Below are 15,284 nucleotides of genomic sequence, written 5' to 3'. Positions count from 1 at the left end.
ATATTTTAAATATATCAATAACATTTGAATAATTGTTAGCGGTTTTTAAAATTCTGTTAATTGGGTTTAGAATACTTTTAGAGGTTTTGAATAGTTGGGAATGTCTTATATAATAGTTAGAGACAATAAAGTTGATTTTGTCAAGTAAATCCTCACTGGGGATCAGATTTTTAAACAATTTATATAGGAAAATAAGCTGGTATTTTTCGCGAGTTACAGATAATTGATCAATTTGCAAGTCTTTTAGTAATTTAATGTAGTTGTAAATGTGGCATTTTAAAAATTAATAATAATAAATTGTAATTAATAATAATAAATTATAATTATTAATAATAAATTATAACATAATAATGAATTATAATTACTAATAATAAATTATAATAATAATTTTTTATTTATTATATCTCATAATATGAATAAATAATAAATTTTAAATTATAATATCAATAATTAATAAATTATAATATCAATAAATAAATTATAATTTATAATATCAATAAATAAATTATAATTTATAATATCAATAAATACATTATAATTTATAATATCAATAAATACATTATAATTTATAATATCAATAAATACATTATAATTTATAATATCAATAAATACATTATAATTTATAATATCAATAAATACATTATAATTTATAATATCAATAAATAAATTATAATTTATAATATCCATAAATAAATTATAATTTATAATGTCAATAAATTATAATTTACAGACAATATTACAGGACTATTTGAAAATGTAGGCACTAGAGGGCGCCAGTCAGTTTCCCGATTTTCAGAAGGATAATTTAATGGTGCCAGCAAGCCCAGCATCTAATATTTTCATAGTTCTTAGTAACTTCTATGCGTTCTTGGTTTTACGAAGGAGAGAGAGTGAGAGGGGGGTTGAACCATCCTGCTAACCTCGGGACTTCCGAAAACTTCAGTTGGCTCCGTGCAATGGGGGGATCGCTGTCGTAACGAAGAGCCGCTCTTGCCGAGAGAGAAGAAATCTGGATCGCGGAAAAAACGAAACGGATTTTTCCCCAAGCTTAATTTCAAAGTACCGAAACTGTTGCGTTCTCGCGTTGTATTTTAATTTACAAATAATGTTTCTATTAGGCCTAACGAGTCGTAGGTTTTTATATAGTCTATTTTTGGCGGTATTAGGATGTTCGGTCGGCCCGACTTTCGCGTCTTGTCCGTCGAGGTGTCTGTGCTTTCGAACGACTGTCCGTTGTATGTTTTTGCAACTGGACCGTATCCCTACTAACCTGCCGACTGAAACCACAGTTCTGTAAGTATATTTGAGAATATTTCTGGCCATTTTTTTTTCAAGTGAAAGGCACCTAATTTAGACTGATCGCTATCTTCAATTTTGGAAATAAATTCAAGGTCTTTTTTTCTTTTCAAAGTTAAACTTCTGGTTGTCCCGGGGTTTTAAAAATTGATTTTGATATTTTATATTAAAATACGTATAATATCGAGGGATAAATTTTTGCGACTCTACCTTTAAAACGTTATGGTTATATAATTTATCCCCGAGGTAATTTCATCGTATAAAAAGTAAAAAAGATTAAGATCTAAGATAGGCTAATCAGTGATGGGATAAAGTGTAGATTAGGAAAGAGATAACGGGCAATTTCGTTGGCTCAAACCCGTTCCTTTTGTCGAGGCCTAAGATATAGAACTATATCTAAGGCATTTAAAAGCAGTCTATAAAAGGTATCTATTAATTCGTAACTTTCATTTTCGTTCGGAACCTTTTTTTGCGTGTGTTGGCTTTTTTTAACCAATCCATCCCCTCCAGTTGCAACGTATTATTATTATTACTACATGACCAAGCAATTATCATGCCTATGGTACGGTATGTTTAAAAGAAATCTATCGATACCGTAAGACCGATAACAAAATGATAGATCTTTTCTTCGACCAGGGGTGGCGGACTTTTTACCAAAGACGTTTTTTTTATTACCATTTCTTTGTGGTGATCGGAATCGGCTTATACTCTATTAACTTTAAAGACTAGGGGGAAAAAGCAGCAATTTTCAGATTTTAAAACTGACGTGTAGAATTTGATTTGACGGGACAAATTATAGCTTTCGTCTATTCGTACGAATTTTCGATTAAAATCTTCGCTGAGTTGATCGAATTTTGATTCTTTTTAAAACGCGCATTCTTCGATTAATTAATTCTTATTTTTGTCGTACGTAATCGATTAAATTCGCAGAAATGATCGAATTTTTATTTTGTTTGAAAACGGATTCTTTCTGTTAATTAATTAATAATTAATTTCCTCATACGTAATCGATAAAATTCTTCCGGAAATGAATTTTTATTCTTTTAAATGTGGATTCTTTCGCTTAATTATGAATTAATTTTCTTAAACGTTATTTAATAAATTATTCACAGAAATGATCGACTTGTGATTCCAATTAAACTCTAATTCTTTCGATTAATTGATACTTAATTTTATCATACGTAATAGATACAATTTTCCGCTGATACTATAAAATTTTGTCTCTTTTTAAACGCGTCTTATTTCTGTTATTTAATAATTAAATGTTTCTTACGTAATCGATTAAATTATCCGCTGAAATTATAAAATTTTATCTGTTTTGCCTTAAACACGGATTCTATCTTACGTACTCGATTAAATGCTCCGCTGATATAGTAAACTTTTTGTTATTTATTTAAAAACTGATTCTTTTTGTTAATTATTAATTTTGTAATCGATTAAATTCATTGCAGGAATGATCAAATTTGGATTATTTTTAAACACTTTTTCTTTCCTGTTAATTAATCAACAATTTCCACTTACGTAATCGATTAAATTTTCCGCAGAAACGATCAATTTTTGGTTCTTAATTTAAACCCAGATTTTTCATATTAATTAATTCATATCTAAGAACTTTTTATATAATAAACCGCCAATTTAAATATTTCATTTTAATAACTTAGTGGGCGTATAAAAATGAAAAACTCGATAAGGCTACTGTGTTCTTTAAAGAGTTACCGACATTCATTTTAATTACCTAATAACGTTTTCTCAAAAAAAATAGAAAACGCTGTCTCTCTATTTTATTACGCGAGAGTAAAACAATTAAAAACAATTATTAATTATATTCTTATCTCAAGGGTCTTGTTTCTTTCTTACGCCGTAATATTTCTTCTTAATTCTAAATTAAAGCGAAAAAAAACCCTAAACCCCGCGAGAACTCCACGCCCCATCGCCTGAAATTTGTCGCTCGAGACGAGATATTAAAAGTGAGCCGCTGAAAACCATTAGTTTAATAGCAAGATCCTTTATTATGCCGTGTTAAACTTAATTACGCGTTTTCCCTCGAAACAAAAAAAATCTTCTGGGCGATGAAATAGTGATATAAAGAATATGATTTACTTATTCTTGGAAAGAATGACTTTGTTGAAACGACCCGCGGCCGCCATGGTCTAATTTACCCCCGGTCACGATAGGGGGGAAGGAAGTGCTCTTCAATCGCGTTTGAAGACGTAATTTTAGGGAACCAATGAGTAACCGGGGTGATTTGATTGACGTTAAGGGGTGGAGCGTACAGGTCGACCGTGAAGTGGACTCGCAACGCTCAACATGGGCATTCTTCCTTATTATACATAAAAACGTTCTCGGTGATATCTACCGTAGTCGGCAGGGTTACTGACAAGGAGACATCCCGAAGTGTAACCCACTGATTTTGTTCAAACTCGGGGGATTGGTAGACCTTCGTGTAACTTGAAAAAGCCTAAAGAGAATTTATTCAATGGGCAACCGTTTTGCCATGGCAACGAAAAATGTTTTTGACAACAAAAAATTGAAATTTTCCCATTGAAAATAACATGGGATTCTGACCGATTCCTGTGAAAAATTTTAACAAATTTCAAAACTTCGAAAATACCAAAAATATCAATAATAGATAAAAATTGACAAAAAAAACATCAACATTGATCAATTTGAGGTCAAAATCCCATGTTATTTTCAATGGGAAAATTTAATATTTTATATTATCAAAAACATTTTTCGTTGCCATGGCAAAACGGTTGCCCATTGAATAAATTCCCTTTAGGATTTTTCATGATTCATGAACGTCTACCAATCCCCCGAGTTTGAACAAAATCGGTGGGTTACACTTCGGGATGCCTCCTTGTGAGTGTTTGAAGAATAATAATAGGTTTTTCATGAGCCGCCAGCTTATCTTACGAACAGCTCTATTAATACGAGTGTAATCGTAGGCGTCGAAACGCGTACCTGTACGCCTAGTCTCCCCTAATTCCGCTACGAAGGTGTGAATTCAAGGAGCTTAAAGCTTCCTAATAGCGTGTGCTTAGACGAAAATTATAGGGCCTCCGTCCGGGGTCCAACTCCGCGATTCCATTCCTCAGGTAGATAAGCGATTCTACGAACCTTGAGATAGAAGTACCACCATAAGCCTATCAACCCTAAGTTTGAATCGAAAGGCAGTGTTGGTTCAAGCAAACGACTGGTGAAAGAACAGCGCTAAATCCACCCGGTGGCGGAAAAGAGAAACGTAACGCGTCCCGCAATGCATGATGCCAGCTGCTTTGGTAAGAGAGAGGTGCGTAGAGAGAGAGACAGGGGGAAGGAAGAAGCTTCAATTTATCTCTACCAGGTTCCTGATTTCTACTTTTTGGCCGTCCAGGGGTGGTACAAAGGGCGCTATGCGCGTTTCAAACTTAGAGGTGATAGGCTTATGGTACCATTCGGTAAACTAGACGTGACGTGAACTGGGTATCAACAATTTTACCAGGTTATTTCTTGTCACCCAAAATTCCGAAAAAAGATCAGATAACCTTTTCCAGCTTTGCCGAAATGTGATTATAAACATGATATAAACAAAGTTCGAAGCCACTTTTTACGCGAAAATTTCGCAATTGAATACCGGGTTGACCAGTTATTCGAAAGAGATTATTTCCTAACTTTTCAAAGTTTCATTTTATTTTTATCTTCGTCCTTTTCTGGAATAAGTTGAAAGCTAGCTGTCAAGAAGGAAGCACCATTGAATCTATAATCGAAGTAAGATTTAATTAACGGCGCCCTTAGGGAGCTGGGAAGCTCGCGTACGCGTAGAGGTGTTTTCTTTGATCGCATCTCCCGGTGCTAGACGTCCAATATAAAGAAAATATCCGAAAAAAATGTGAAATTTATTAGAGAATTCACGACGCGTCCGTCTCCTCTGATCTTTTTCACGGAATCTAAATGTGGGTCAAAGGGGGGAGACGCCGAAATTGAAATAGTCTTTTCCTCCTTCCGCGGCTCCCCCTTCTGCCAGTCTCGAAAACTAATTTACTCGTCGCGTGTAGTTTTTCACTCATCTCTCTTTCTTATTTAATGTATACTTTACTAGATGTATAACCGCAAGTTTATAATTACTTCTCGTATAAGTATGCAGGTTTGCCACGGTACCTGGAAAACCTGGAATTCCTGGGAAAGTCGGGGAATTTGAATATGGCTCTAAAAATCAGGGAAATGTCAGATAATTTTAAAAATTAGTCTAAAAATCGGGGAAATGTCAGATAATTTTAAAAATTAGCCTAAAAATCGGGGAATTGTCAGGGAATTTTAAAAATTAGCCTAAAAATCAGGGAAATGTCAGATAATTTTAAAAATTAGTCTAAAAATCAGGGAAATCTCCAGGAATTTTAAAAATTAGCCTAAAAATCAGGGAAATGTCTGGGAATTTTAAAAATTAGTCTAAAAATCGGGGAAATGTCTGGGAATTTTAAAAATTAGCCTAAAAATCAGGGAAATGTCCAGGAATTTTAAAAATTAGTCTAAAAATCGGGGAAATGTCTGGGAATTTTAAAAATTAGTCTAAAAATCAGGGAAATGTCCAGGAATTTTCAAAATTAGCCTAAAAATCAGGGAAATGTCCAGGAATTTCAAAAATTAGTCTAAAAATCGGGGAAATGTCTGGGAATTTTAAAAATTAGCCTAAAAATCAGGGAAATGTCCAGGAATTTTAAAAATTAGTCTAAAAATCAGGGAAATGTCCAGGAATTTTAAAAATTAGCCTAAAAATCAGGGAAATGTCTGGGAATTTTAAAAATTAAGTCTAAAAATCAGGGAAATGTCCAGGAATTTTAAAAATTAGTCCAAAAATCAGGGAAATGTCCAGGAATTTTAAAAATTAGTCTAAAAATCGGGGAAATGTCTGGGAATTTTAAAAATTAGTCTAAAAATCAGGGAAATGTCCAGGAATTTAAAAAATTAGCCTAAAAATCAGGGAAATGTCTGGGAATTTTAAAAATTAGTCTAAAAATCAGGGAAATGTCAGGGAATTAAAAAAAATTAGTCTAAAAATCAGGGAAAGTCTGGGAATTTTAAAAATTAGTCTAAAATCAGGGTAATGTCAGGGAATTTAATTTAGGTTACAAATAGAAAACCTTTACTAAAATTTAGGGTAAACAAATTCCAAATTTTCGCACAAAATAAATCAGGGAAAATATCTGGAAATGGTCAGGGAAAACCTGGAAAAGTTAGGGAATTTGAATGTGAAAAAACAGTGGCAACCTTGGTATGACAATTTTGCCTATTTTCCGAGTGTTACGTGATTACCGAGAGCGCTTTCCAATTGGGTGTAGGACTGGCTCGTGAAAATTTGATTTTAAGTGGCGTATTTTTCTCACTAAAGACGCTGATCTTTCTGAGCCATTTCTGAAATAGAATGATCACAAAGATTAGTTGGACTTCATACCAAGTCATTAGGCCTAACACCTGCTCTTTGCTTCTTCGCCATAGCGAGCGCGTGAGAATTGGGCGTGTTATAATTCATTTTTAAGTTGCGTATTTTTCTCGCTAGTGGCTCATAAACTGGGGGATTTTTGCCTGTTTAAAGGGAATATAACCTAATGTATTTGTTGTGGAACACCAACGTTTGCAGGTCAGGCCGCTCTTGCCTTTGGCTTTAGAAATATTTGGGGCCACTGTACTGGGTAATTTTAAAAATTGAAGGGGTCTTCCGCAAAGATTGCTTTGCAGGTTTTATTCACTTAAACAAACGAAATTACAGCAGTTGGAGTCTCTCGCTCTAGACCTTACATGGCTATATATGCAAACTTCAGGGCCCCAGAGGTCCTATAATTCCTATAAAATCCAATATTTTCAAAAATGACCTATAACATCCTATATTTTTAGCGAAATCCCCAAAAAGTCCTATAACATCCTATATTTTTAGCAAAATCCCCAAAAAGTCCTATGAAATCCTACAATTTTGATATTTTGCCTATTAAAATCCCGCCACTCAGTTAAATTGCTAGATTTAGCTATAGCATCAATTGATATACAAAGTCATTCTAGTCTAAACTCTTGTTATTTTTAACATGGTTAGCTACTAGCATATTTTTGTGATAAAATGGTTAAATAGTTTCTATTTCACTATTTTGTTTTTAAATGCATAAAGTTAGTAAATGAAATATACTCCTAAAATATCCTATAATTTTGAAATATAATCCTATAAAGTCCTATATTTTTAGAAATATAATCCTATACAGTCCTATATTTTTAGAAATATAATACTATAAAGTCCTATATTTTTAGAAATATAATACTATAAAGTCCTATATTTTTAGAAATATAATACTATAAAGTCCTATATTTTTAGAAATATAATCCTATAAAGTCCTATATTTTTAGAAATATAATCCTATAAAGTCCTATATTTTTAGAAATATAATCCTGTAAAGTCCTATATTTTTAGAAATATAATCCTATAAAGTCCTATATTTTTAGAAATATAATCCTATAAAGTCCTATATTTTTAGAAATATAATCCTATAAAGTCCTATATTTTTAGAAATATAATCCTATAAAGTCCTATATTTTTAGAAATATAATCCTATAAAGTCCTATATTTTTAGATATATAATCCTATTTTTCCTATAAGAAATTGAAGATTTGAGTGGGGTCCCTGAAACTAAAAACGCGAATTCTTTCTATCTCTACACTTTTTCGACTAACTGACACACTTATAGAAAGTTATTATTGACTTATGGTACAACAACGTGTGTTTTGTAGACAGCGAATATTAAAGTTTCCAAGAAGAGAGGAGAGCTTGAATTTCATATTTATTTTTCTTTTATTCTTGATAACGACACTTCAAAGTGAAGGGCTCTTTACATCGCGCGAAGTTGAGTCGGTTCGGGTCGGATGCGGCTGATGTGGGTTGTCATTCGGCCGGGCTTTCTCGTTGTTTCTAATGCAACAAGCGGAATTAACATAAAGTGCCATCCCCGACTAAGTTATGTGAAATCGTAGGAGGTCCCTTCCGTCTTTTACGCGTAATGTAATGGTCGTCAAATAATCCTCATTCATTCGTCTCGTTTGGAGAAATTTCAAGAGACCCTAATGTTTCCGACCAGACTAATATCGAGTAACGAATGGGTCTTTGTGAAAAGGATTTTTTCTTCTGTTTATTTTGGGGTTTCGGTAAATTTATCTCAGACTGTCTCGCCCCCAGCGAAATTTTATCTTGTCTTTGGTAGTATAAAGATAAACCATAGACAATCCAGTTGAATGTCCAGTCCTGGTAGCGCAAACTCTATTTGACTCGGACGCGGATTGCATTTGAGAATTTGGCGGCCCGTCTAGTCTGGTATGGTGGCCTATTTTGGGAATCTGCACTTTAAGGAATTGGTATTTTTGGGAAATCTGCGCTTTTTGGAACTTGTCATTTTGGGGAATCTGAGCTTTTAGGAATTGGTAGTTTTGGGAATCCGCGCTTTTAGGACCAGGCAATCTGCGATTTTAAGAATTTGTAATTTTTGGAATCTGCGCTTTTTAGAGGTGGGCAAAACAGATAAATTAACTGCCAAAATATCGATTAACCATAAAAAATGCGGTTAACTGTTATTTATAGATATTATCCACGGATAGTAAGGGATTTAACATGCAAAAAATAATTTTATTTTTCGGAAATCGTCATTTGTGGATAAAAAAAGATAAAATGATTAATTCTTATCCAAACGCCGACCTCTAGCGCTTTTAGGAACTGCTAATTTTTGGAATCTGCGCTTTTAGGAATTGCTAAATTTTTGGGATCTGCGATTTTAGGAACTGGTAATTTTGGGGAATCTCGCTTTTTGGAATTGTTAATTTTGGGAAATCTGCGCTTTTAGGAATTGCTAATTTTTGGAATCGGCGCTTTTGGGAATTGCTAATTTTTGGAATCTGCGATTTTAGGAATTTGTAATTATGGTTTGGAAATTTAGTCCTATAATTATCCTATAATTTGGAAATTTAGTCCTATAATTATCCTATAATTTGGAAATTGAGTCCTATAATTATCCTATAATTATGAAACCTTAGTCCTATAATTATCCCATAATTTGGAAATTTAGTCCCATAATTATCCTATAATTTTGGAAATTTAGTCCTATAATTATCCTATAATTTGGAAAATTAGTCCTATGATTATCCTATAATTTGGAAATTTAGTCCTTTAATTATTCTATAATTTGGAAATTTAGTCCCATAATTATCTTATAATGTGGAAATTTGGTCCTTTAATTATCCTATGATTTGGAAATTTAGTCCTTTAATTATCCTATAATTGGAAAATTTAGCCCTTTAATTATCCTATAATTGGAAAATTTGCCCTATAATTATCCTATAATTTGGAAACTAAATTTTTGATTACTATTGGCTGGGAACCCTAATGTTGGTCTGAAACCAATTCCGGTCCTCTTGAAAATCGACTTAATTTTTCTTTTAATTCCTGTTCCCTCTTGGCCGGGCGGTGAATGACACCCCATTCGCTGTATATCACCTTTTCCCCAGCGTAGCCGAGCTACTTAGAACCGTATTTAGTCTACGTCTCGTCTGGGATGTGTTAGGTAGGGGGGTATCTGGTCCGCCTAAAACAGGACGTGTACATACGCCCAGTATCTCGTGTAGGCCATATACGGGGGAAACCTTTCTTATCATTGTGTAAAACTCGCATTCTTCTCTCAAGGAAATTAGGAAACCCGCCGCGAAACACCCTAATAATAACCGTATTATAAAGTGGCGTTTTGTCTGCGCGCAAAAACGAACGGCATCCCACGCGAAACGAAGAAAAAGACAACGCTAATAAACACGGCTTTTCAATTAAGTATTCCGGTATTTTTAATTCACTCATAAAACGAGACGAGTGACGTCTGCCCCGGAGGAAGTTGCAAAAAGCTTTACATAAAATTGTATGCCTATAAATGGACACGTATGTCCGCTGTATACACTATTTACTGTTACCAGGATGTCTGGGGAATAGTATATGGATAGGGTACAGTATTCGCGAACCAAACGCGCTTATAAATATCACTTTATATGATTTTGGGAAATTACAAAAAGCGCGTACTTCAATTCGTCTACGCGTAGACGCCTGCTTTTAGGATTAAATTTGTATTCCTTGGGCGTACGCGTACGCGAGACAAACGCGTCCGCTTCAACTCGGTTATAACGATGGGCGTGTAAATTCCCAATTTGGACTTTCTTCGCCGGGTTAGAGTGGCGTTGATGGCCATTTATTTCGAGCACAATGCCGGCACGTTTCGGGCATAAATTTTCCGTTAAATTACCAAAGCATTTTTATTTTTTTCAATTGGAGTTGGCGCTTTCGAAAGGATAATCAAATCTATTCAACCCTTAAGCAGTTATACATTTTCTTAATTCGTATCATCAAATTTTACAATCTGGATTTTCTTCCACATTGAAATGCATCCTAGCTCAATAGGTTTTTCATATAAATCCGCCACGCCTGCCCGACTTGTTTTTATGTATGGTTTGATCTAGCCACAGACCATCTACCCCAAGAAGGACTCGCATCAATCTCTAAAAAAAGGTTTATCAAAAGTGATGCGTTTTTTTACAGCAAACAGAAAAAAGAGCGTGAAACTTCTTGATTTTACCAAATAAAAATTAAAAAGTCGTGCTCGTCTTTATACCTTCAAAATTGCCTCTACTTAACGTGAGATGGTGCGTTCTTAAAGGCAATATAACCTGCGAAGCCAAAGACCAGAGCGGCCTCACCTGCAAACTTGGTCCCGATCCGAAATTTTTCAAAATGAATATATTTGGCGGGCCGGGTCGGGTCGGGTCGGATCGGTTTTTAGAAATGAATAATTTATGGGGGCCGGGTCAGGTCGGTTTTTCGAAATGAATAATTAAGCGGGCCGGGTCAGGTCGGTTTTTCGAAATGAATAATTAAGCGGGCCAAGTCAGGTTGGTTTTTCGAAATTAAAAATTTTGGCGGGCCGGGTCGGGTCGGGTTTTCGAAATAAATAATTTGGGCAATTCGGGTCGGGTCGGGCTTAAAAATTAGCGGACCCAACTCATATCTACTGCAAACGTTGGTGTTCCACACCAAATACCTGAGGTTATATTCCCATTAAATAAGCCGCATCACACTCGAGACATAATTTTTTTTAAATTACTATCAGATATACATGTCCCTCTTGGGGTAGGTTGTCTGTGATCTAACGCAGTCAAAGCCTATGGATAAATTCATACGCTCATTGTCGAAGTGAGCCTCAAACGTTAAAACAAGAAAGCCACGCTACTTTATAGAAAGCCCTATTTAGATCACGTTACCTCAAAAGAGGAAAGAGTTTTAATTTTCTCTTATGGGTCTTCGCACCCTGTGGAACACCAAATCTTGGCGTTTAAATCCGTTTATTCCCATTCGACCGAAATCCCATTCGACCGAAATCCCAATCGACCGAAATCCCATTCGACCGAATCCCATTCGACCGAATCCCATTCGACCGAATCCCATTCGACCGAATCCCATTCGACCGAATCCCATTCGACCGAATCTCATTCGACCGAAAGAATTTTAAAATGTAGCCCAATTGGCGGGGTGATTTGGTATTTTATTTATAAGGTATGTACTATCGAAGATCCATGTTTAGGTTAGGTTAGGTTAGGTTAGAGTTGGTTAAGTTTACTATTTCAGTTTTTACTTTACATATCGCGTTTCGGCAAGAAAAATAGCAATTTGTATCTTTCTTTTTATTAAGACGGAATAAATAATTATTATTGATGTATAAATACCCTCCTTTATTAGCTATCCGCTCCATTGCAAACGACTTCAGTAACTAAATTGAAAACATTGCAAAAGCCAATTTATATAGCAGCGTTCGGTCGAATGGGACACATAAAAACCGCACGTTTCGGCGGAATTCGGTCGAATGGGACACCTCAAAAACCGCCTTAGGTCGAATGGGACACATAAAAGCGTTCGGTCGAATGGGACACATAAAAACCGCACGTTTCGGCGGAATTCGGTCGAATGGGACACCTCAAAAACCGCCTTCGGTCGAATGGGACTAAAGCTTTAAATCGTGAGTAAGGGTTCTCCAATTAGTTCTCCCTTTTTTTTTTAGTTTTTAAAGGGCGTGAAATCAGAATGCGTAGTATTTGATAAGGGTGACACCTGTTTTAATTTAAAACCATCTGATGGTCTATCCATCTCTTTCTTTTTGGTAACTGGGTATATTATACATTTAGTTCTCCCACTCACTAGACACTAACTGAGATTTGTTATTAAGCCGTCAACTTATCTTGCGATAAGGATTTTAGTGAAGGATTATATAGGGTTTCTCCTTTTTATCTTTTAAGTTACGTAACCTCGCCTTCTAGATTGATAGATTTGATTGCAACCTATGAGGTCTTAATGTAGGGAACGGCTTCGTTCTTCGCATTTCATATTATTTTTTATACAAAAGATACCTATTTGAAGGCTGGTTTTCATTAAGGCAAGAAACGAGGAGAAGGCGGGTGTCGACGGAAAAAAACTGTATTAGGCCTAACGGACACTTTTAGCGTCGATGCAAAAGAAACTATTAGGCCTAACGGACACTATTCCGTTGATGCAAAAGAAACTGTATTAGGCCTAACGGACACTTTTTGCGTCGATGCAAAAGAACTGTATTAGGCCTAACGGACACTTTTTGCGTCGATGCAAAAGAACTGTATTAGGCCTAACGGACAGTATTCCGTTGATGCAAAAGAAACTGTATTAGGCCTAACGGACACTTTTTGCGTCGATGCAAAAGAACTGTATTAGGCCTAATGGACACTTTTTGCGTCGATACAAAATAATTGTATTAGGCCTAACGGACACTTAGCGTTGATGCATAAAAAACTGTATTAGGCCTAACGGACACTTTTAGCGTTGATGCAAAAAATAGTTGGTTTTATAAAATAAAAAGTGGTCTTGTCCAACTTGTTAAAATGTTGCTCTTACGTCACAGCATTAGTATATTCTTCCCACGAGCGATTTGCACGCGCGCTAGAAAAACCTATATTCCTCTGGCAACTGTAGCGCTCGTAGACTTGTAAAAGTAAGAGACTGTGACGTAAGAGCAACCATTAAACAAGAAGGCCACGGTACTTTATAAAAAGAACTATTGCATTAGATCTAACGGGAAATTTTTTGCGTCGATGTAAAAAATTGCATTAGATCTAAAGAACATTATTTTGCTCAAAATAAATTATATTAGACTTTTATTCACTCAACTTAGGAACGTACCAACGTTTTCGCGCGCTTAAAGAAAAGTACATTATTACGCGCGGTAGTGGAAACACAGGCTAAGGCCTATCGGACTTTTTTGCGTCCATGCAAAAAAGAATTGCATTTTTCATAACATACATTTTGTAGCGTCGGCGAAAAAAATGCATTAGGCGTAACGGACATTTTTTTAAGCCAAACGAAGATTTTGAAAGTTGAGGACAGTTTCAGAAACGCCTACCTTTCAATACTTGGCTATTTTCTTAAAGGGCCACAGAATCATTTGAAAACTTTGGCTATAATTTCAAGTATCTTTCCATACTTCGTGACAGCTAATCCAACGAATAATAATTTTGGAATTTTTCAAGCCCTATTTCCGAAATTCAAACGAGTATGACCGTTTAACCGCACGCGCTGTAGCAGGGTGACCACAGTTCCTATATTTACTATTTTTTCCTTTAATTTAACGTCCTTCCTTTTTTATCCTATAATTTCATTGAATTTCCTATAATATCCTATATTTTAACTTAAAAGTCTGAAGAAATTAAAATAATTTATATTTTACCCTTCGAAGTTTTTAACACTGTTCAACTTTATTATGAATGTTATACCCCCTTTAAACAATTTTGACAACCGTTTTCTCTCATTCAGGGAAATCAGGGAAAAGTCAGGGAAAGGACAGATAATTTTAAGAATTTGTAAAAAGTCAGGGAATTCCATTTTATCATGACACTTTTTTAGGGTAATGTTAGTCTAGTTATCTGACAAATTCTATGATTATTATTTAGTTCCTTTAAAGTTTTACTATTTTTTTTAAACGTTGCACTAACACTTGGTACTGAAATGTAGGTTGATTTCAATTTATAAACTTCTGATAAAAGCAAAATATTGTCTAATTTCGGTTTTATAAAGTCAGGGAAAAGCTCTGAAAATGGTCAGGGAAAACAGGGAATTTGAATCTGAAAACATTGTGGCAACCCGGTCATTGTATAATTACTTTTCTCCTATTTATTCTTTTTTTTTATCCCAATCTTCTTCCTATATTTCTCTGACAAATTTCCTTTAAAAATAAACTGCATTTGCAGGGTGGTACGTCTAGGATCAGAATTATTAATCGCTTGTTGTCTCATTGAAAGTAAATATTAAAACAATTTTTGATAAGAGTGTCGCACTGGGTAATTTTTCAAAGCAAAACGGCCCCATTTTAAGGGCCGAGATTTCTTCCGATATTTCTCCCCCAATTTTTTTAGTGGGTTCCCCCGCTCCAACCGACGAAGGTCACTGGATTTTTTTCCTCTCCCAAGTGGAATTTCTAACGTTTTAAATCCCCAAAGAGTGTGATATAATGTCTGAAATAACTTCGCACTGTTCTTTTTCAGCGCGACAGGCGACATTATTGCATTGTAATACTCCTTTTTTTATATTTTTTTATATTATTAACCAAGGGGTAGGTGTTGCCAGATTTTGTTCGGATAAGATTTTGTATCCATGCCATAAAAAAAAACTTCCTAACGAGTGGCGTCGTATTATATAGCATTTTATACACCAGCATTTAGGCATATTTTAGGCAGAGGCTTAAATTATGGTGTCCAAGGCTTACAAACCATTAAGATGTATCGGATTCCTCTACTTCCGAACTCACGCAACCCATTTTTTTTTGGTGTTTCAAAAAATTAGAACGAAACGTTAGCGAAAGAGTTAAAGGGAGTATAAAGAAAATTGGTGGTAGCAGAAGTACATAATATCTTACGATTAAAGTATCCACCTTTCT

General features: G+C 34.9%; 1 protein-coding gene across 2 annotated transcripts in view; it reads left to right on the top strand.

Annotated features, from left to right (window-relative positions):
* Positions 1-902: 902 nt before the first annotated feature.
* Pxn (Peroxidasin) overlaps positions 903-15,284 on the top strand; it is a 44,327-nt gene continuing 29,945 nt past the window's right edge. For both annotated transcript variants that reach the window (XM_090152773.1, XM_090152772.1), the window contains exon 1: positions 903-1,293. In XM_090152773.1, the coding sequence (XP_090008899.1) occupies positions 1,106-1,293 (188 nt within the window). In that variant the 5' untranslated portion in view covers positions 903-1,105. The remainder of the gene's footprint in view (positions 1,294-15,284) is intronic.

This window comes from Leiobunum rupestre, chromosome 7 (assembly GCF_980474605.1).
Source record: "Leiobunum rupestre chromosome 7, qqLeiRupe1.1.hap1, whole genome shotgun sequence".
NCBI lineage: Eukaryota > Metazoa > Arthropoda > Arachnida > Opiliones > Sclerosomatidae > Leiobunum > Leiobunum rupestre.
This window is presented reverse-complemented; position numbering and strand designations above follow the sequence as displayed.